Source organism: Ahaetulla prasina, chromosome 2 (genome assembly GCF_028640845.1).
Source record: "Ahaetulla prasina isolate Xishuangbanna chromosome 2, ASM2864084v1, whole genome shotgun sequence".
In the NCBI taxonomy this organism is placed as follows: domain Eukaryota; kingdom Metazoa; phylum Chordata; class Lepidosauria; order Squamata; family Colubridae; genus Ahaetulla; species Ahaetulla prasina.
In genome coordinates this window covers 228,984,703-229,008,833 of record NC_080540.1, presented here as the reverse complement: position 1 = coordinate 229,008,833, position 24,131 = coordinate 228,984,703, and the positions used below count along the sequence as shown (strand labels likewise).

The following is a 24,131-nucleotide window of genomic DNA, read 5'->3' as shown; positions in this document are numbered from 1 at the left end:
TTTACTAGTTGGTTTGGGCCCCCAACCACTGCTGGAGGCGATTGAAAGAGTGAGACCTCATCCTTGTACTGTCTTGTCTCTTGGTTCCTGGTTTTTTGCATGTTTTCAAATTTTAATTTGCATAGCTTTAAAATTTTAGTTGCTTTTCTGTTTATTTATTTATTTTATTTATTATTTAAATTTTTATACCGCCCTTCTCCCGAAGGACTCAGGGCGGTTCACAGCCAGATAAAAAATACACAATAATACAATATAAATACGATTAAAATACAATTAAAAAACTTATTAAATTGGCCAAGATTAAAAATTTAAGATAAAAACCCATTAAAAACCCATAAATTTAAAAACTAACCCAGTCCAGCGCAGATGAATAAGTGAGTTTTAAGCTCGCGACGAAAGGTTCGGAGGTCCGGAAGTTGACGGAGTCCTGGGGGGAGTTCGTTCCAGAGGGCGGGAGCCCCCACAGAGAAGGCCCTTTCCCTGGGCGTCGCCAGACGACACTGTCGCGGCACCCTGAGGAGTCCCTCTCTGTGAGAGCGCACGGGTCGGTGAGAGGTATTCGGTAGCAGCAGGCGGTCCCGTAAATAGCCCGGCCCTATGCCATGGAGCGCTTTAAAGACGTTCACCAACACCTTGAAGCGCACCCGGAAGGCCACAGGTAGCCAGTGCAGCCTGCGCAGGATAGGTGTCACGCGGGAGCCACGAGGGGCTCCCTCTATCACCCACGCAGCTGCATTCTGGACTAACTGAAGCCTCCGGATGCCCTTCAAGGGGAGCCCCATGTAGAGAGCATTGCAGTAATCCAGACGAGACGTCACAAGGGCATGAGTGACTGTGCACAAGGCATCCCGGTCTAGAAAGGGGCGCAACTGGCGCACCAGGCGAACCTGGTGGAAAGCTCTCCTGGAGACGGCCATCAGATGGTCTTCAAAAGACAGCCTTTCATCCAGGAGAACGCCCAAGTTGCGCACCCTCTCCATCGGGGCCAATGACTCGCTCCCAACAGTCAGCCGTGGACTCAGCTCCCAACAGTCAGCCGTGGACTCAGCTGACTGTACCGGGATGCCGGCATCCACAGCCACTCCGTCTTGGAGGGATTGAGCCTGAGCCTGTTTCTCCCCATCCAGACCCGTACGGCTTCCAAACACCGGGACAGCACTTCGATAGCTTCATTGGGGTGGCCCGGTGTGGAAAAGTACAGCTGGGTGTCATCAGCGTACAGCTGGTACCTCACACTGAAGCCACTGATGATCTCACCCAGCGGCTTCATATAGATGTTGAACAGAAGGCGAGAGAATCGACCCCCGCGGCACCCACAAGTGAGGCGCGGGTCGACCTCTGCCCCCGTCACCACCGTCTGCGGCCGGTCGGAGAGATAGGAGGAGAACCACCGATAAACGGTGCCCCTCACTCCCAATCCCTCCAACCGGCGCAGCAGGATACCATGGTCGATGGTATCGAAAGCCGCTGAGAGGTCTAATAGGACCAGGGCAGAGGAACAACCCCTATCCCTGGCCCTCCAGAGATCATCCACCAACGCGACCAAAGCCGTCTCAGTGCTGTAACCGGGTCGGAAGCCGGACTGGAACGGGTCCAGATAGACAGTTTCCTCCAGGTGCAGGGGAAACTGATATGCCACCATACTCTCTACAACCTTCGCCGCAAAGCGAAGGTTGGAGACCGGACGATAATTACCTAAAACAGCCGGGTCCAGGGAAGGCTTCTTGAGGAGGGGCCTCACCACCGCCTCTTTCAAGGGGAAAGACCGGCCTTTTTATGATCTGTAAGCCATCCAGAGTTGCCTTATCAGGAAGATGGGTGACATATACATAAATACATACATACATACATAAATTCTCTTTATTTACATACAACTCTACCTGTTAGGTTTTATAATTCAAGAAAAAACTGTGTCTGTGCTGCAGTCTTGAAGTTGCCCCATTGTGGATCTCTGTAACAAATAAACTTCCCTTCCCCCTTCCCTTCCATTTCCTTTCCCTTCCCTTTCCAATATTGCAGTGTACATCGGGTGCTTTTCTGATTTATAGCCAGTGAATTAGCCACCAGTTGCTTAGAATGATTTGTTTATTGATTGTAGAAGCCATTTAATTCCAAGTGTGGCATTTTTTTTGTCGGAATCATTATTGCTTCCACTGTTGACAGTTTATGAGGAATGACATTGCTAATATGATAATACAGCTTGATTCAAAGATAGGCCATGTGGCAAGATGATGTAGCCCTCACCTTGTTTTCTCAGTTGGCTTTCAGATTATAATAAATCATGTGAGAGCTTAGTTGTGTGCTGCCTCAAAGTGCAAACAATGGCAAGAAAGAATTGTCTATTTAAATGCAGTGGTCAGTCTAATTTCCATGACTACTTTCAAAGGCTTATCTGGGTTTTTCTCAGTTACGGTCAGATGGTGTCACTCTTGAGAATTGTAGCTTAATTCATTTTAGTGATGGAAGAATGTCATGGAATAATATTAGTAGTATTACCCTTATCCTTTCCATACTTGGTATCTTTTTTTCTTTTTTGTGCCCAAATAGTAAATTTGGTTTTTTTAAATTTGATATGATCCATATATTTTCCTCCTGGTTTAGAAGATAACTGCAGTTACATTGTCCCAGTAATCAAACTATAGTATGATTGCATCTCAAATATTCCAGTGAGTAACAGCCAAATCTAGTTGAAGACATAGTACCTTTGCAGACTCAGAATTACTTGATAATATGTGCATGAATACTTCCTTGTGATTGTGATATGGAGTGTAGAACGGCAACATTTCACACATGTTAGGGAAAGGAAAGCAAGGTATAATGTCACAGTTCCATTGCTCTACTTTTGGGGAATATCCAAGACAACCCTTTTCGTGCAGGTAAGTGCTTCCTTCTTTATATGCCTGGCTACAACTTCCTATCATCCACAGCCATGTGCTTTGAGGTATGTTTACAAGTTTTACAGAGGTTCTTTCTGTGTTTCTTCTCTATTACTGTGTAAATGCAATTTGAGGACTGAAGAAGACCTACAGATAGTCCTTGCTTAATGACTGTTTTATGACTGTTTGAATTTATGACAGCTACAGAACGGGTGCTTTACGATCTATTGTAAATGGTTCACTGCCTCCCTCCACAGTCACATGGCCGCACGTTGGGTGGGTTAGCTTTACATCCCATCCTGAGATTCTATGCTCACATCACCGTGATTTGCAATGTTTTTTGCTAGTTTCCCACAAAATTGCCCATTCGGTGGGTTCACTTAACAACCATGGAGTTTGCTTAATGACTGTGATGTTTGCTTAACAATTGCCACAAAAATGGCCAGAAATTTTCTTCTAGTCACTAGAGTGCCTTGACTTAGGGCCTTAATGATTTACAACTATAATTCTGGGCTTAATTATAGTCATAAGTCAAGAACTACATGTACATGTCCTCTCATTTCTGCCACCATCGGTGATGTGGAACCAGGTGCCATACAGGGTGTTGTTAGTTTGGTGTGAAGGCAAACCATCTGCTTAATCCATCTAAATTTTACTAGAATTGACTCCACTCTAGTTGGAAAAGCAGGACATAAAAATGGCAAATAAGAAAAAAGGAGAAGAGGTAGTAATGTAATTGAGCTATGCAGGAGGACTGGAAACACTAAATGCTTTTTGATGAATTGACAATTATGATTTTTTTCCCCCTTGTGGCATCTGAGATAATGTAGAAAAAGATTTATTTTGAACTCATTCTTCTATTATTTCCATCATCTTTTTAGTTGCTGCTCCCTTGTTGTTTCTTTGCTTTGAATTGCATTCTGTAATCCAAAATGCACTGAGGGATAAAATGCAGGTTTTTCTAGTTGTTTCTGCTGTTGAATAATTGGTTCTTTCTTCTATTCTTTCTCTTCCCCCCCCCTTCCTTCTCTTTCCGCAGAAGGACGGATGCTGATTCAAGACATTCCTTCCCTGGCCAGCAGAGGGCATCTGGAGAGCACATCTGACTTAGTTATGGACCCCACCTACTACAGCAGTTTATACCAGCCATCCCTGTATCCTTATTACAACAACCTGTACAACTATTCTCAGTATCAAATGGCTGTGGCCACCGAAACTACCTCTGGTGATATGGGAAGCCCATTGACGGGGTCACCTGTTAAGAGCAGCCTCCGAAGCCTCCCAACAACTTATATGACAAGCCAGTCAGGAAACCAATGGCAGGTACTGTATAAATGAGTAAAGGCAGGGCCTTGTTTGATAAATTAAGATGTGAGTTTTCTTTGAGAATCACTGGAATTGCTGTGGTTCTACAGGTTCAAAGCACATGACCTCTTCCATAACTTGATATTCCCCAGGGGTTTGGGGATAAAACTGCCATTATTCCCAGTTATTATTGCTAATTGTCAGTGATGATGGAAATTGGAGTCCAGCATATATCGAGGGAGGAGCAGATGTGTTTTTAGAAAAAGACAAACATAGAATTGTCATGCTTAGTCTTAGAGTCTTCCCTTCTCAAAATAGGTATATGTTAATTAAGATTCTGTTTTCAGATTTATTGGGAATCTTTATCAGCATTTGGGGAGTCATTCTTTTCGTTGTTACTGGTTTTGTATTTTTACATAAATGTAACTAGAATGGAGCATTTGACCAGAACTGAGGATATTGGTTCAAATCCCCACTTAGCCATGAGGCACATTGGTTAAACTTCGACTATTACTCATCCTACCAGACCCCACAGAATTGGTATGCAGAAAAACGGGATGGTAAAAATCATAGCGTTTGTGGAACCTGCTATTGGTCTGGATAAAAACTTAACACGTTACTTCATTATCTTACATTTATTATGAAAACAGGATTTGCATCAGTGGGAACTATACTTAGATATAAACCCCCCTGAATAAATGATAATAGCCTGAAAAGCATAAAAAATATGATATACTGATGCAGACCATGCCTCTGTCTGAGTGGCAATGGCTGTTTGACATTTCAAGCTACTTTTCCGTGGAGATACAATTTGGGCCTTCAGGCTGCAGATCCTCTGTGCCAGGGATCACCAACCTTTCAGACCTCAGGGACCACTACGTTCATAATTTTAAATCCCATAGACCACTAATACGATCTGCCTAATGACCGGCTGGGTGGGCATGGGTAGGTGGGCATGTGACTAGGTGAGCATGGCCAACTCAATGTCACTCACATCGAGGGGCACCTCGCCAGCTTCTACTTGCCCCTCCCCTCCTAGCCAATCCTCACCTCTCCATCTGGGCTCCTTAGGTCCCCGACAGGAAGCAGTTGTTGGAGCTAAGCAGCCACCATGAGAAACAGTTGGCAAAACAGCTGTCTCAGTGCAAATTGGATCAGACTGTGAAGGAGGCTCAGCATAAGCACCTCACTGAGGACTACGAGCATAGGATTTCCAAGCAGAAGGAAGACTTGTGGGAGTGCAAGGCCAGGTACCGCCGCCTGGAGGCTCAGCGGACTGAGATGGTCAGCCAGTTCCAGGCCATGAGGCAGACCCACTGGAACAAGGCCCTCCGGGTGTTTGCCACCAGCAGCACTTCCCTCCAGCCTTCGGCCAAAGCCCTGCACAAGGAAGCCGAAGCGGCCAAGATGAAATTTCTGCCCCCCTCTGACCCACACAAAAAGACCCCGAAGGGGGGAGACTCTCTGAAGCAACACAAACGCTCATTGCACGTATTTGGCCCAGGGGCCGTAGTTTGAGGACTCCTGATATAGTGTAATATAAAAAATGCAAATAATTTTTCTGCGGACCAATAAAATTTTCTCACGGACCACTAGTGGTCCACGGACCACCAGTTGGTGACCGCTGCTCTGTGCTACCACTTGCCTGCAACCTTGGAGTGATTACACTTCATGTAGTTAGGGACCTATCCAATTAGGAAGAGCTGTTTTTCAAAACTACCCAAAGAGAAGTTACAAAAGATGATTCTCAGGAACAGTCAAGTCTCAGACAGATGGCCTTTTAAAGGTTGGAAATACTGTAAGCAATTCCCCTTCTTTGAAAAGGACAGTGATAAAAGAAAAGGCTGTTCAGAGGCTTCAGACAATGATATTGCCTGTATATGAATTACAAACGTCTTTAAAGCTTTAAGATTTTGGTCACCACCTTTAAAGCGCTCCATGGCTTAGAGCCTGGGTACTTACGGGACCGCCTGCTGTTACCGTATGCCTCCCACCGACCCGTACGCTCACACAGAGAGGGTCTTCTCAGGGTGCCGTCCGCCAAACAATGTCGGCTGGCGGCCCCCAGGGGCAGGGCCTTCTCTGTGGGAGCTCCTACGCTCTGGAACAAACTTCCCCCTGGATTACGTCAAGTGCCTGATCTTTGGACCTTCCGCCGTGAGCTGAAAACACACTTATTTATTCAAGCGGGACTGGCCTAATATTTTTAAAAAAATTTAATTGGGGTTTTATCATTTTGGGGTTTGAAATTTGAAATTTTAAATTTTTTAATATTGGCCATTTCTTCTAATTTGCTCGGTTTTAAATTGTTGTCTTAACTGTATTTTTTCATGTTTTTTACCTTTTGGCTGTACACCGCCCTGAGTCCTTCGGGAGAAGGGCGGTATAAAAATTTAATAAAACTAAAACTAAACTAAAACTAAATAAGTAAATATAATGTCCCAAATTACCAGTTTCCTTTTCTAGGGCCTCTATTCTTATTTCCTTCCCTTGGCAGTGATTTGGAAGGCAATATGAAGTAATTGCCATGGAAAGCTAAAAGGAAAAATTAATTGGGTGTACCAACAGGTACTGGTATATTACATTATTAATTGCAAGAGGCGTTGAGCTTGTTGACCTAAACAACTTGTGTGTGAAGGATTTAAGAAAACTCAGGCATCATTTAAGCTCTTTAGAATGTGATAACTGAACGCAGTTGCTACCTCAGCTAAGAAGGTGTTACTCCCATCACCTCTACCCTCAAAGCTCACCTTAGGTGGGAGTCACCTAAAATGATTGAGGTGGCTGTGCTAGACATGAGGGTAGTAGCGCATTGAAGGAGTTGACTGCATGAGAGGCCCTATTTCAGGGCCCCACATCCCTAGTGGCTGATGATGCTGGTTCCAAAGCTCTTTTATAAAACCTGTAGGAATCCTTGGAATGGCTGATGATCAGAAGCTCTTGTTCCCTCAGCAGGGTCTTCCATCATCTTGTGAATTCTGAAAATTCCAAACCCATCATAGGGAAAGGCTAGTCTTTTTTTTTTTTTATTCAAAAAGTTTTACAAAAAATTTTTTTCCCCCCTTTCCCCCCAACCCCTCTCCCTTCACAAACCCCCTCCCCCCCGGCTTCCCGGAACAAACACAAGGTATAGTTAAAAATAAAACAAACATATGCTAAAAAAAATTTTTTTCCCCAAAACTATTATACCAATTCTCCCTCTCTAGCTCTGACTTCCTCCTTACATAACCAAAATCCTTCAAAAAATTAACAATAAACAGTAATAAAATATATAGATCAGTAGAACAAATTAATCCTAAAATATTTAAAACCAGCTAAAGCATAAAAATCCAATCCAGTTCAGAGAATATCTCCCTTATAGCTTCTATAACCATATAATTTTCCCCCCAAGTCTTTCTTACATAAGATCTTTCGAGAATATTCTATTTAAAATTCAATACAACAGATTATAAAATTTCAATACAGGGAAATTACAATATCTATTCAACTTTAGTCCTTCCTCGTCAAAATCCAGTATAAATCCAAATATCTAGTCTTTTATGATGGTTATAAAACATATAATCAACCCATTTCTTCCAAATCTTCCTTACGTATTGTCTTTCAGAAACGCTATGGGAAAGGCTAGTCTTAAGAGGTGTATCTAGAAATGTTAAGTTAAGATTTTAAACAGTTTATTGAACAAACTATTATAGAGACATAGTTGCTTTATTAGGTAGTCCTCGATTTACAACAGTTCATTTAGTGACCATTTGAAGCTACAACAGCACTGAAAAGTGACTTATGACCATTTTTCACACTTAATGACTGTTACACAGCATCCCCATGGTCATGTGATCAAAATTTAGCTGCTTGGCAACTGACCCATATTTATGGCAGTTGCAGTGTCCCAGGGTCACAATGATCACCTTTTGCAACCATCTGACAAGCAAAATCAGTGGGGAAGCCAGATTCACTTAACAACCGTGTTACTAGCTTAACAACTGCAGTGATTCACTTAACAATTTTATGACCTTTGTTGCCACCATTGTTAAGTGAATCATTGAAGTTGTTTAGTTAGTAACACACTTGTTAAGTGAATCTAGCTTGACTTTGTCAGAAGGTTGCAAAAGGTGGTTGTATGACCCTGGGACAATGCAACTGTTATTGTATCTGCGCCCCCCGAGCCAGGCCTCCTGCCAGAAAGTGACTTGGAGCCAGGCCTCCTGCCAGAAAGTGACTTGGAAAGTGAGGGGGAAGGGCCGTCAGGACTTACCTCGGGAGCACCGGCTTCCCTGGCTCAGCTCCAGGAGCCAGAGGCAGGTCAGGTGGAAGAGATAACGAGGCCTCCGTCCCCTGACTCTTTCCCCCCCCAGGCCACGCCTTCACACCCAGCTGATGGCAATCAGGCTTGGTTGGACCCTAGGTTTAGTAGGCAGGAGAGGAGGGAACAACAGAAGCAGGGATGGGGCAGGCCTAGGAAATGCTGAGTCACGGAGCTACACCCTACAGGATATAAAGGCAGCCAGAGCTGCTGTGTCTCTTCGTAGCAGGCAAATCAACTGATTAACTAAGAGTTTGTTCCTGGGTGACTCATTGGCGTCGGGGCATATAACAGAGACACTTGGCAGGCGCTCGCTATTTTGCTGCCAGAGCTGATAGTGCCGGCTAATTAAGCCATCACTCGGACGGAGGCGAAGGAGGACAGAACAACTGTCAAATATGAGTCAGAAGCCAAACAACTGAATTTTGATCATGTGACCAAGAGATGCTGCAGTGGTCATAAGTGTGAAAAACAGTCGTAAGTCAATTTTTAAGTGCTGTTGTAACTTTGGTCGTTAAATGTACTGTTGTAAATCGAGGACTTCCTTTACTGTAGTCACTGAAGCAAAGAATGTGTTGTTTGAAAGTAGCACTAACACCAGTGTGTGACTACATTTCCAGCGATCATGTTTTGGGGGTGGGTTCCAAGGATTTCAGCAAAGGAACTTAAAGGCCACAGTTTGCCCCATATCTCTGTGTAAATCTGAAAAGCAGTAGTAGTTCAGATCCTTGAAAAATTTGTACTAAATCCCACCAATCAAATTAAAATTATTCCACTGGCTTTGTCCTTTACCTAATGCTTACCAGAATATTTCGTAAAAATAGTGTGCTAGACCATGGTCCAAGATTACAGTCAAGGAGAGGATAGAAACATCGCGTGTGAAATAAGAGAAATAGTGGAACCAGTGGTCCAATGAGCAGATGTGCTGGTATACACTAGTTCAGGGGTCTGCAAACTTGGCTCTTTTAAGACTTGTCCACAAGTCTGTGCAGACCCCTGCACTAGTTAGTTGTTCCTACTTGGTTTTTCTTGTCAGTTGACATTGCTAAACCAGACCAAATGTTCCCAACTATGGTTTGCTTTAGCATTATTTCCAAACCAGGATTGTTTTCCCTTATAAATGATAGTCATAAGTTAAGGGGGGAAAAATGGTTCTGGTTTATTGAGAAAAACGCAAGCCAAGATTCATATTGATTTGTTCAGCATAACGGTTAAAAAAGCCACTAAAGGAACTTCCTTGATTTCTCTAAATCTCCCAAGTGAGAAAAGAAGTTACCTAGGAATGATCAAGCAGGGCATGACAACTGGATCATTTCTGATCATTGTTTGAACTGGTTCAAAACTGCCTTGAAATGCCTTGTGTAGATTGTTTATTTGCATATGAAATAGAACTATAGAATGTTGTCATAGATGTTCTACTCATTGAATGCCAGCATTGTTTTTAAATTAGTCATGACTAATCTATAAAATAGCCAATTACAATTTAAACATTGGATTTAATATTAACATGTAGTTGAATTACGTCAGCAACTTGAATCCATTCTGGTTTGTCATTCAGACAGCATATTGCACACTGTACAACGCAGATTTATGCTAAAAGTAACCTAATGTTTCTGACAGCTCAAGTGTGACATGAATATAATCCATATTTCTTAGAGAAACTAATCTAAGTTGTTTATTTTCCGATACTGCTGATAGGACTATATCTCTTGGTGTCACAGTGGTTGAGATTCTGATGGTAACGTATTGTTTGTGGATCACTGCTTTTGTCTAAAAGAGTAGATTGGAAGAGAATAGCAAAGGTTAATTGAGTTTGTCTGTCAAGGTGGGACAGATACAGATGGTCCTTTTGTATGAAAATTACCTTTTCCACTTAGAATCCATGGGAGGCACGCACAGCATCACTGTGTATCTTTTAATAGTGGAAAAAGTCACTCAGGGGTTTTAGAATTAAAATTTAAAATGCTCAGTACGAAGATGCTCAGTACTTATGGCTTCTCAGTACGAAGATGCTCAGTACTTATGGCTTTTCAGTATGAAGATGCTCAGTCCTTATGATAATCCTTATTGTGTGATGATTCCATGTAATTATGAATTCCAGAGCAGTTTCCCAGTTTGGGCAATCTCCTGATATATTGTCTTCAAATTCTTGACCCTCACCAACAGCCATATTGTTTGGGATTCTGGAAATTGAAATCTGCAGAATTCAAGAGCATCGGTTTGGGATAGACTACCCTAGAAGGAACCTTTCTTAACTTTCTTAACATATAAGATGCATTGAAACTACCTAAATTCTAGCAAATTTGCTTGCTAGTATTTACCATTCCAACATATCTGGATGGTGTCATATTAGAGAATGTTTCCATAGTTGAGTACTACGGTCAGTCCATAAGAGAGGATAATATATGGGAATATATGACCAGCTATTAACAATATATTTATTGTTTAGTTTTAGTTCGGCAAGAGGCACAAAGTTCTTGGATTGATTTCCTTTAAGGGGCTTTGTTCAAACAATAGTTGGCAGAAGTAGCATCCAATCGTAATATGTCCAGTGATGGATTTGGTAATATCTACCGATAAGATGTACAAGCCAGCTTTTCTGAATCTCATGTCTGCCTTGATTCTGAAACAAGAATAGATAAGAGGAAGTTTACAAAAGTTATAATTTATTTGGTATAGTTGCTTTGAAAGTGTTTATTTCCTAGATTGGAAGATTAAGGTACCTCTCTCTTAAATCTTATTGCCACCTTCTCTTATCCCCAGAGCTAATTATGTATTTTTGAAACATACATGGCACATTGAACTCTACGTGTTCATTGTCAGGCTAAAAGAGCATCATCTGGATCCGTTTAATGAATATCATGCTAAGGTCAAAGATTTTAATGTTTGGCTAGTTCATTATTGTTACTATAAAACAGAATAACTAAACTCCATAAAAAGGAAACCTTGTGGTTCATACTTACTGTGTTTTATATATTCTAAATACTTTAATAAAATAAAAATGAAAGCTTTTTAGTTTTTTCTAGTGGTTAATTCAACACATCGTTTGCAGAGCCTTAGCTCGCCTCTATCTGTCGGTCGTACTGTGGTTCACAGGCTTGGTGCAGATAATAAGATTATAAAGCATGTCTCTCTAGGCAAGGAACATATACTATTAGTAATAGTTGTAATAATTCATTGGATCCTGGGAAATTAGTTGGCTTTTAAAGAGTAAGAAATGGGAGAAACACAAGAAGGCTCAAAAGGAAACAGGTCATTGACTACATAAGGTAAACAAACTAGAAATCCTTTAAGCACCAGTGGGTAGTGGTGCAATTTATCGCTTCTGAAATTATATTATCCTTTTGCAGTTATTATTTTTAGAGGGTGCACAAAAAAACCAAAAGGAAATACAGGGGTTGGTTTGTTTTTTTCACAGCAGAATAAAAGATCATGAACAGCAGGCTTGAAAAAAACAGCCTGTACAAAAAAGTCGCCCTAAGAAGCATTTCTCCAGTTTTCTTCCTGGTTGAAAAATAACTTCCAGAGTCGTGATTCAGAGTTCTAGTAAATTGGTAACCTCTTATACAAGTAGTCCTCAATTTATGACTAATTATGCATATTTGAATAACAGGAATATGTATCAAGCAGTAGGTGGTGAATACACCTAATACTCTTGCCTTCTACTTTCCCCATAACAACGACCCTGTGAGATAGGTTAGGCTAAGAGTGAGAGAGACTTTTGCCTGGTCTTTCTTACAAAATTCAGCAGAAAGAATATATGTGAAGCCTGAAAACTTACTATATAAAAGTAAGTTTTTTTACCATTGAAATACACAATTCCCCAATGTACACTTTTTCTTTGTGTATATGTGAGTGCTATTTTACTTTTGCTGCAGTTCATATTCTGTAGTTGCACTCCGCAGTTTTGAAGCATGAAAATTTTAATCTTCCTGGTTTGGACAAGATCTGTAGCACATACATCCGAGATGTGCAAATCTTTTGCTTTCATGCAGCCAGAATGTCTTCTTGGCTAAAAGAAGATTGAGGTTTGAAACGAGATGTCTCATTCTGAAATTAAAGCTTTGCTTGGCATTTTTACGCTTCTTATGTCAAATTTGTAAATAGCTTATATTTTCTCGCGAACTGAAACGACTTTACCCGAGAATAAATAATTTGCCTGCTTGACAGCCCTGCAATAAAGTGTTGATCAGTTTGAGAAACTGAATACTGTACGATGGTAGGAATCGGCAATGTGAAAGTTGGAAACTGGATTGCTTGGAAGAGAATTGAAAGCACTCCAGACTAATCTCTTTCCTCATACCACTTGGGTCTCCTCATCATTACTAATCAAAGAAGGGCTGGAGGCATTTGAAGCAGTATACAAAACCTGCAAAATCTTGAGCAGTTGCAACACAAGATATTTTATTTATTTATAACATTTATTGGCTGCCCATCTTAACTCAGAGTAACCCTGGACAGCTTACAATAATTTTATTTATTTAATCAAATTTTTATACCGCCCTATCTCCCGAAGGACTCAGGGCGGTTTACAGCCCGATAAAAATACAAATATAATACAAGATAAAACACTAAATTAAAAAACTTATTTAAATAGGCCAAAATTTAAAATTACAATTAAAATGATAAAAAACCCATTAAAATTAAAATTAAAATTAAAATTCTAGTCCAGTCCTGCACAGATAAATAGATGTGTTTTAAGCTCGCGGCGGAAGGATCGAAGGTCAGGAAATTGATGGAATCCTGGGGGAAGTTCATTCCAGAGGGTGGGAGCCCCCACAGAGAAGGCCCTTCCCCTGGGTGTCGCCAGTCGGCATTGCCTGGCAGACGGCACCCTAAGGAGTCCCTCCCTGTGAGAGCGCACGGGTCGGTGGGAGGCAATCGGTGGCAGTAGACGGTCCCGTAAGTAGCCCGGCCCTAACCCATGGAGCGCTTTGAAGATGGTAATCAAAACCTTGAAGCGCACCCGGAAGGCCACAGGCAGCCAGTGCAGTCTGCGCAGGAGTGGTGTCACATGGGAGCCACGAGAGGCTCCCTCTATCACCCGCGCAGCCGCATTCTGGACTAACTGGAGCCTCCGGGTGCTCCTCAAGGAAAGCCCCATGTAGAGAGCATTGCAGTAATCCAGGCGAGATGTCACGAGAGCATGAGTGACTGTGCATAGGGCATCCCGGTCCAGGAAGGGGCGCAACTGGTGAACCAGGCGAACCTGGTAAAAGGCTCTCCTGGAGACGGCCGTCAAATGGTCTTCAAAAGACAGCCATCCATCCAGGAGAACACCCAAGTTGCGCACCCTTTCCATTGGGGCCAATGACTCGCCCCCAACAGTCAGCCGCAATTGCAGCTGACTGTACCGGGGTGCCGGCATCCACAGCCACTCTGTCTTGGAGGGATTGAGCTTGAGCCTGTTTCTCCCCATCCAGACCCGTACGGCCTCCAGGCACCGGGACAGCACTTTGACAGCTTCGTTGGGGTGGCCCGGTGTGGAAAAGTACAGCTGAGTATCATCAGCGTACAGTTGGTAACTCACACCGAAACCACTGATGATCTCACCCAGCGGCTTCATATAGATGTTGAACAGGAGGGGCGAGAGAATCGACCCCTGCGGCACCCCACAAGTGAGGTGCTTCGGGGTCGACCTCTGCCCTCCCGTCAACACCGTCTGCGACCGGTCAGAGAGATAGGAGGAGAACCACCGATAAACGGTGCCTCCCACTCCCAATCCCTCCAACCGGTGCAGCAGGATACCATGGTCGATGGTATCAAAAGCCGCTGAGAGGTCTAATAGGACCAAGGCAGAGGAACAACCCCTATCCCTGGCCCTCCAGAGATCATCAACCAACGCGACCAAAGCCGTCTCCGTGCTGTATCCGGGCCGAAAGCCGGACTGGAACGGGTCTAGATAGACAGTTTCATCCAGGTACTGGGGTAATTTACGTGCCACCACACTCTCTACAACCTTCGTCACAAAGCGAAGGTTGGAGACCGGATGATAATTACCTAAAACAGCTGGGTCCAGGGAAGGCTTCTTGAGGAGAGGTCTCACCACCACCTCTTTCAAGGCGGCAGGGAAGACCCCCTCCAGCAAAGAAGCATTCGTAATCCCCTGGAGCCAGCCTCGTGTTACCTCCTGTGTGGCCAGCACCAACCAGGAGGGGCACGGGTCCAGTAAACATGTGGTGGCATTCAATCTCCCGAATAACCTGTCCATGTCCTCGGGAGCCACAGGGTCAAACCCATCCCAAACAGTCTCAACAAGACAGCTCTCCGACCTCTCACCTGGATCCACCCAATTTTGATCCAAGCCCTCCCGAAGCTGAACGATTTTATCGTATAGATAACCACTAAACTCCTCGGCACGTCCCTGCAACGGGTCATCCCGCTCCCCCTGTTGAAGGGGAGAGCGAGTCACCCGAAACAGGGCGGCCGGGCGGTTATCTGCCGACGCAATGAGGGAGGAGACGTAGCAACGTTTCGCTTCCCTCAGTGCCACTAGGTAGGTCCTATTATATGACCTAACTAGTGTCCGATCAGCCTCGGAACGACTGGACCTCCAGGAACTCTCTAGGCGTCTTCTCCGGCGTTTCATCTCCCTCAGCCCCTCGGAGAACCAAGGGGCTGGTTGAGACCTGCGCCGGGTCAGAGGCCGCAAAGGCACGACACGGTCTAGAGCCCCAGCCACGGCAAGTTCCCAAGCCGCGACTAGTTCTTCAGCCGAGCCGTGAGCCAGACCCTCAGGAAACGGCCCAAGCTCCATCCGGAACCTCTCCGGGTCCATCAGGCGCCTGGGACGGAACCATCGTATTGGTTCCGTCTCCCTGCGGTGTTGAGCGGCGGTCCGAAAGTCTAGACGAAGGAGAGAGTGTTTTGACCATGACAAAGGTTCAGTGACTAAATCTCTCAAGTCCAGATCCTTCAACCACTGTCCAGAGATAAAAATCAGATCCAGCATGCCTCCCCCAATGTGAGTAGGGCCATCAACTACTTGAGTCAGATCCAAGGCCGTCATGGAAGCCATGAACTCCCGAGCTACTGTCGATGACATGCCGGCCGATGGCAAGTTAAAGTCCCCCATGACCATAAGTCTGGGGGTCTCAACTGCCACTCCAGCAAGCACCTCCAGGAGCTCGGGCAGGGCTGCTGTCACGCAGCAAGGAGCCAGGTACGTGATCAGCAAGCCCATCTGACACCTATGACCCCACCTCACAAAGAGGGATTCACAGCCGGCAATCTGAGACACAGTGGTCTCTCTTGGCTCTAGACTTTCTTTAATAACAACCGCCGCCACCCCACCCCTACCTTGGGCCCTCGGTCGATGAAATGCTCGGAAACCCGGTGGGCACATTTCAACAAGGGGCACGCCCCCCTCTGTGCCCAACCAGGTTTCCGTAACGCCCATAAGGTCCGCGGCACCCCCCTGAATAAGATCACAAATTAGGGGGCCTTATTGGCCACAGACTGTGCGTTGCACAGCATCAACCGGAGGCCCAGGCTCTGAGGGTCTTGACCATCTGGGGAACGGGAAAAGTCTGGGGGATCGGGGCGCGTGATCGCCTTCAAACATCGAGCACGCGCCCCCAGAGAACGATACGAGCCCTCACTTTCGCCATATCTGCCCCTCCCACTTACCGTACAAATAGGACCACCCTCACTAAAAGGAACGCAATCCCCCCCATAACCTTCGAACCTATTAAATAACTGCTGTGAGCACATGCAAGAACTGCCCCCCCGACGGGTTCCCCCCAGCACCTGCCCTAACCCTCCCTCCCCTTAAAAATTCCCTCTCTAAAAATCCCCAAAGGCTCTTTCTCGACGCATGCCACCTCTGTGGGTCCCAAGACCCATCATTGAGGCCGGCCCTTGGTAACGAAGTGGGCCATTCCTGCGAGGCGGGGGTACCTCGCAGGCACAAGAGTTCATGTGCAGAGTAACGCATAGAAAAAATGAGAATCAGCGAAAGATGATAAAATCCCAGGTTGGCAGAACATTAAAATGATGGATCCTCCAATGGATATCCAGTTGTCAAATGAGAAAATTGGGGCTGGAACATGATGACACAGATAGTATAACAAAAGGAGATAGACAGATAGCACTCATGGTAAATAATCCATAAATAAGGTCTTTGTAAAAGATCTTAAAAGTCAAGAAAATGCTGCCAATCTGTCCATAATCCAGTCCAAAAAGCCATTAGGTATAAGGTGGATGGCGTTACCGTCCCCGCCATCGATGCCCGTGATTAATTACCGGATGGGTCCCCTGGTAGATCTCAAACCAGCTCTCATAGCCTCTTCCGCAGTGGTCACCAAGAGCCACTCACGGCCTAAGAATCTCAAAAGGCTGTATAAGTGCAGATGATATTGCATTGGTTCGGAAGAAACAAGCCAAAATAGGCTGGGACTCCTCCGGACTCCTCCGAAGCCTGCCATATCGCCCCCTCCGCCAGCTGCTCCGAGAGCAAGCTGCTCCAGGCCGAAGGCCTGTCCACAGCCAGCTACTGACTCCGAAAGGCCATACCCTGTCCAAGGCCCTTCAATCCCCAGGACCAGGCCATTTCAAGGGGCAGGCCTGGCCAGACATCTCCCCAAAAGGGCCCACAAACTGTAGGGTACCACAGATCCCAATGTGGCAGGGGCAAAAACGGAACATCAAGATGAAAAATCCAGGCCGAGAAGGCGACTGCAGGCCGGGAACAATCCTTCACCCCTTCAATGATCAAAAGTCGGGGGGGGGGGGGCAGACGACCGATGGAAAGCGCAGATGGAAAGCGCCAATGGAAAGCGCCGTTGGACTGGAAGAATAAGCCGCGGCCATGCCTCAAGGCCTTGTCTTGGGCCTCACCTCCCGCCGCGGCCTCGCCTCACACCGATGGAACACAGGATGCAGATTGAACACCTCACAGCCCGCCGGGGCCTCGCCGTGCACGGTAAAGTGCCGATGGACAAGGTGGGCCGGGGCCGAAGCCGGGGCCGAAGCCGTGCGCGGTAAAGCGCCGATGGACAAGGCGGGCCAAAGCTGGAGCCGAAGCCGAAGATAAACAGCAGGCCTCACCATACGCCCAGAAAATTGCCTCCATTTGCCGTTCGCTGCTTTTCCCTCGGCCCCCGTTCTCAGCAGCTGTGAACCCGAGAAGGTCAAAAAACCTCTCCTGCGGCTGCCGAGAAGATGATCCAACGGGCCGGGGGGTAAAAGCAGCTCGGTAAGTCACCTAGAGGTTGCCATCCTGAGAAAATCGTCCAACGCCGGCTCCGATTCCCCTAGCAAAACGCCATACTCGCGCATGCGCAGAGCCTTTTAATAAAAAAATTAAAGCTATATAAAGATAAATATGAATAAGTGTTGGCAGGGTAGCCTTTATAAGACCTGGGCACTACTTCAGGCTTTCAAAATGCCTTTCCAGGGATGGAAACCATAACACTGAAATTTTCCACATGGAAGTAATTAAACATTTCAGGCCTAACATTCTCAGGCAGGGAGTTCCAGGGATAAATTCAATGGGAGGATAGCATGGCAATAAGCCAAAAGTATACTTGTAGGGTGAGGAAAACTGTCCCCATCCAATGTAGGTTTTATCTCCTTACAAACTTCTATGATTTGTTCTTTCTGCTGTTTCTCTTCACAGGTGAAAAGCCCAGAAGGTCGGCACAGCTTGAGTTCCCAGTACAGGATGCATTCTTACTATCCTTCCAGCTCTTACTTGGGTCAGAGTGTTGGGGCCACTGCCTGTGTTCCCCAAATTTTTACTTTCGAGGAGAATCCTTCTTACTCTGAAACAAAAGCAAATGGTAAGCATCTTGTCAGCCTTCATGGGAAGAGGTATTGGGGCGTCTACTGAAAAGCCAGTGGTTCGACTGGGTAGAGGCAGGTAACGTTGGAGATGGATAACATTTTATTAAAATTTTCTGGATGACTCTTAAAATGGTTGCTTTCTTCCACTTTATGATAATCATTTTTTTCTCCAGCATTATTCCTTCTTTAAGAGAATAAATATTTCCAAGTTTTGGTTTATGTTCGTGCTTAGGGACTTAGAAAATCTGTGTGGTTCCGCAGCCTGCAGCTGTTGGCATAGCACTAAATCCTTCTTCAACTTGAATAGTTTGCAATATAAAAATTGTTGGGGAGCAGTATTTTACTCCTTCTCCTCAACACCTTGCCCTCTATATGTAGCAGACTGGCAAATCTGAGAGCTGTTTTCCAACCAATCTGGAAGGCGTCTAGTTGGTGAAAGTTGTTTGTAGGAATATGAAGGAGGAGAACTGTATACCTTGTGCATTTTTAAATTGCAAAAAATGCAGTATTTTCCATCACTATTGACTACTTGTCTAGACAATATTCCAGATTCTGATATTGTTCCCTAAGCTAATCCATCATTCAGCAACAGACAAGCAGAGAGTTGTAATTTACTGAGCTCAAGCAAACTTTTCTCAGCTGTGACAAAGTATTTTTCCATAGCAGGGTGACCTGCCAGCCTGAGAAACCCAGGTAGGTTTAGGAACTTAGGAAGGGTGTGAATACAAAATCACACAGCATACTTTTTGGGTGATCCTTCTAATAGTTCCTCCGTCATCCTAATACAATGATCATTTCAGGTACACTGTGTACGTTTCTATGTTAGAGGCAGACTCAAGTCTCCCATCTTCTCTGTAATTGCAATAAAAAAGATAGAAAGTGGAACCATGTACTGTACATCTTTTAAAATCAAAATATAAGGACTTGAAGGATACCCCTTGTTCATTCTCCCTTTATTTTCTGCCCCACATGTGAATGTCAGAATTCTCCAGTAGTGGAGGGCAAGATCATCCATGAATGGGTAATACTCTGCTTCTCTGCTTGGAGACCGAGTTAAATGATTCTTTGGCCACACCTCCCTTTGCCTGGGCGCTCCCCAGTTTGACTTGGTCTTCCAACGAGTGAGACTGAAAAAAATGAGGCTCAGCTACTGCAATCAACTTAATGGAAATATTTTACCGAGCGAGGCTCGAAGATCGCGGGAAGCGATATTGGAGGTTACCGGTCGCAGGTATTCCTCCCTGCCGGCTTAATTATCAGTCGAGGCCCCTGCCGATCCCGCATTTAGCGGAGGGGGCTTGTCCTTCGGCGGGCTGCCCCTGGTGATCCTCTGCGAAGGCAGAGAGGGATTCAGTCCCTGCCTGTATCATCCAGGCATACTGAGGGCGGCAAGTGCGTGAGCGCATTCAAGAGCCGCGGCAGGAGTGCTCATGACGAGCCAGTCTGCTTGAATTACAGTGGATAGCGGCTGAGGAGATTGGCGCCATTATCGCCGCTGCGGGAGTGCTCTTTGAAAGCCAGGCCTCCCTTTCCTCTGAAAGAAGCGGCAACAGTGCTCCGCTCCATACAGCCACGACGGAGAGCCTCCCTTTCAGCTTGATGAGCAAGGGGGAGTATAGCGCTTTTTCAGTCGCGGCAGGAACGCTCATGACGAGCCAGTCTGCTTATTATATGTGGAAAGCAGCTGCCAAATTCGGAGTCATCTTATCCGCGGCAGGAGAGCTCTTGGGAGCCGGGCTGCCTTTTTCCTCAGGCGGAGGGCAGCACAGCGCTGGGCTACTTAGCCATGGAAGAGAGCCTCCCTTATAGCTCATCAAGCATGGGAGAGTCAGCGCATTTATAACCGCGACCGGAGTGCTCTTGGAGCCGGTCATGTTTTTCCGGCAGAAGATACAGCAACAGCCGTAATCTGTGCCATTATGGCCAAGGCAGGAGAGCTCTGAGGAGCCAGTCTATCCACCCTATAAGGTATGTGTTACTTGCGCTCAAAAGCACCGGGCCGGAACAGGAGTGCTTATCGGGCTGGGCTACTTCCCCCCAGTCAGTCCGTCTTGTACCAGAGGTGAACAGGCTTCCGAGCTGTAGAATCAGTGGCAGGAGAGCTCATTACGAGTTACGCGGCTTCTCTTATAGTGCAACACAATGGCAGCACTTTTGCACTACAGCTGCGACGAGAAAGCTCCTTCGATCATGCCTTCCTTTTGACATGGAGTTGGCTGATAGCATGTTCAGCGCAACGATTCTGGTGGCAGATGCCTTCGAGCAAGGGGCTGAAAGTTCGCAGCAGTTTCACAGCACAGGCGCTGGGCGCCATCAGAGCTTCAGTGCATAGGCTTAGAGCTAGCTAGCTAGCCAGCCCGCCCAATTTCAAATTCAAATAGAGGTAGTTTTGGCGCCCTTTTGGTCTGTTCTCAATGGCTACACCTTGTTCCTAATCTGCCCAATGATACCATGGTGGGTGGTCCAATACTTTGAAATCCAGCAGCAGTTGCTCTTCACGAGCCAGCCCTCCTTGCAGCTGCTGACGTTAGGGATCACCAGTAGCAGTTTGTCTAGTATTAGCTGTTGCAGCTGCCAGCCCTCTCTATTCCATTCCCCTCTACGTCCCTCCCAGCAGGAAACCAGCTGCCTCCATGTTATAACACCAGGAATTCTCTTATTCTAGCGGTTTTTTGTCAGCAGACATGCCACTCATAGATTCAGTCAGTGCTTGTCTGAAGTAGTGTGTCTGTTCCTTGGGGAGTTCTTGTCATTCCAGCTATGTCTTACCCCACCAAGATGGGGACTGACCCAGGACAGGAACAGAATTAACCTTAACTGATCTTTGACTATTACTCCTTTGACCTATGGCCTCCAGTTCCCCTAGAGGGCTCAACTTAGTGGTCTGGGCCCGATACTGTGTCATGATCATTTCTTGCCTCCTCTCCGCAGGTTCTGGTGGAATTCCACATATATACATATAGATAGATAGATATTAATAATAATAAAAAATAATTTTTTTAAAAAAACCCTTCAGTATATTCTTCTGCCACAGGTTTCTCCAGAGTGGTTCTCCCCCTGTTGGCACGTTCAAGATCTGCCATTGCAGGCATCTCTCCACAGGACCTCTGCTCCATGGACCTCTGGGTCCTTTGTCTTGTTCTAGTTAGGTTCACGCTCTACAGGCCCTATTCCAGGGCCATGGTGACGCAATGGCCAGAATACAGTACTGCAGAATACTCCTGCTGATCTCTGGCTGCTAGCGATCAGGCGGATTGATTTTCACCGGAATCATGGTTGACTCAACCTTTCCTCCAGTCGAGGTTGGTAAGGTGGGACCCATTTGTTGGGGGCAATTTGCTGATTCTGTGATCTATTGTTTAACGATATGTGTGTGTGTGTGTGTGTGTGTGTGTGTGTGTGTGTGTGTGTGTGTGTTCTTCTACCATAGGTATGCCTGCAATTGACCTCAGGTAGGTTCCAGAAGGTTACTAGCCTTGATCACCTGCATGTTTGGCAACCTATGGCAGGTTCCTGTTTTCATTTCCTTCTGGTGTGTTTCAGAGATGGGTCCTTCAGGGGTGGCTCCTCCAACCCTGGCACAAGAACGGGACTACATAGATAACCAGAGAACCTGGTCACATTCTGTGCTATCTGGACATAGTCCTTCTACCGGCAACTATGGTCTTGTCCTCTCCCTCATTCACAACTGATAGGGTATATGCCACTAAGGGCAGGAAAGCAATTGGCTCATTTCCAACCCTTATTTCACCCCTGGAACAGGGTAGCAGCCTACCTAACGCAGATCCCTACTGGCTAAAGCGTCATTTCCTGGCTATGAGGGGAACAGCTTGGAGGAGAGACAGCATGGCCAATCCATTCTTAGAGGACAGCCAGGGTTTCTGTGGACATTGAGAGGGGTTACCGGAGTTTCTGTATCGACACTGCAGTAGGGAGTTTTCTTTTCCTTGTATCAAACCACTCTATATTACTTGGGGTGCCCACGGGTGATGGATTTTCCGGGGGCATGCAGTTGGAGGTCATCCGGACCTGGGATCTAGGTCCTCCTTAATCAGCTTGGTTCCATTTCAGCCATCCTCCTTGGCACAACTCTTTTTTCTCGGTGATTGGAAGGGAATGCTGTTGTGTCCCAGGCCACGTAGATATGTTTCATTGAGCAGATGGGAATTTCTCCATTCTCAATGTAGTCCTACTTAACTTCAAACAATTTTCATTCCATCTCAATTTGTCAGTCCCTTCATACCCTTGGTCAAATACCTCGGCCCCTTTGCATAGGTTCCAGAGTCACTAGAATGAGGTTAGGCGTTGTCTGCTAACGTTTTCTCCGGCTAACCCTTACACTGTTGTTGGTTAGTTTTCAGTTTCATGGGACGGGCCAATCATTCCTGGAACCTCTCCTGGGTTGTTCTTTGTTTGGGCTGCAGTTGCCTTCTGGCGGGTTTCCCGTCTGGGCATTAAGAACTGGCTCTTCTTATTCCTCAGCATCTCTATTGTCAGTTCTGCAGGTTCTGGAGTCCATACTCCTCTTCCTGAGGACCTTGGCCTCTCCTCAGCCCTAGCGCTGTCCTACTCCGTTGCTAGCTCCGCAGACTGCTGGGGTCCTTTCTATCTATCTATCTATCTATCTATCTATCTATCTATCTATCTATCTATCTATCTATCTATCTATCTATCTATCTATCTATCTACCATTAATCTCTAGGGACCGATAGGGCTGGCGATACCTTTCTTTACTCACAGGTTATCCTGGTTCGATAGTAGGTTTCGAGGGCCAGGGTTCCTTCTCTCCTATAGATTCCAGGCCTCTCCATACTCTTGCCATTGGGTGGCAGCGCTTTGCCCCTAGGGCAGCCTATGTTTGTATGCCTTCGGGCCATCCAGCCATACACAAGGGTTGTGGATACCTTTTTTGGTTCATAGAGTAGACAGGACCTCTCAGCTGTCTATATTTGTAAGTTTGTTTGTTTGTTTGTTTATTTATTTATTGTTCACACTTTTATACCACCCTATCTCCCTAGGGACTCAGGGCGGTTTACAGCCATATAAAAACATATATATATACAGAGTAAAACATTAATTTAAAAAACTTATTACATAAGGCCAAATATTTAAAATAGAAATATAAATAATAAAACCCCATTAAAACCAGATTTAAAATTTAAACATTTAAAAATTTAAAAATTCTAGTCCAGTCCTGCGCAAATAAATAGATGTGTCTTAAGCTCGCGGCGGAAGGTTCGAAGGTCAGGAAGTTGGCAAAGTCCTGGGGGAAGCTCGTTCCAGAGGGTGGGAGCCCCCACAGAAAAGGCCCTTCCCCTGAGTGTCGCCAGTCGAGTCCCTCTCTGTGAGAGCGCACGGGTCGGTGAGAGGCATTCGGTGGCAGCAGACGGTCCCGTAAGTAGCCCGGCCCTATGCCATGGAGCGCTTTGAAGATCATTACCAAAACCTTGAAGCGCACCCGGAAGGCCACAGGCAGCCAGTGCAGTCTGCGCAGGAGAGGTGTTACGTGGTTACCTTACTGTCATTCCCCAGGTTCTGGCAAGCTATGGTTGCACGCATTGGGCAAGGTTCCATGCTCCTACTTCTGGCCATAGATTGCAGGTAGCAGGTTTGCTCGGTGGTTTACACACGGGGCGCGTAGGAACTCTCATCTCGTAGAGTGTAGCTCTGCTGGCCATTTTACTGGTCTCAGGAGTCCGTTGTTATAGGACATGCCCGCGCTTCAGCCGCTGTTTGGGCTCTTCTGCCTTATTGTCAGGCAGGGGGGTTGGTCTTCCTCACCATGGGGGGATTATTTCACGCTGGTTTAGTAGAAGGGGGGGGTCTCTACGGCTTCTACCGTCATGTCCTAGAGAGGTGGTTCA

At 45.8% G+C, this 24,131-nt stretch overlaps 1 protein-coding gene across 1 annotated transcript in view; it reads left to right on the top strand.

Moving 5' to 3' along the window:
* Positions 1–24,131, top strand: part of DMRT1 (doublesex and mab-3 related transcription factor 1) — an 86,744-nt gene that overhangs the window by 35,304 nt on the left and 27,309 nt on the right. Inside the window, exons 3-4 of the mRNA XM_058169170.1 lie at positions 3,916–4,199; positions 18,101–18,263. Of these exons, the coding sequence (XP_058025153.1) occupies positions 3,916–4,199; positions 18,101–18,263 (447 nt within the window). The remainder of the gene's footprint in view (positions 1–3,915; positions 4,200–18,100; positions 18,264–24,131) is intronic.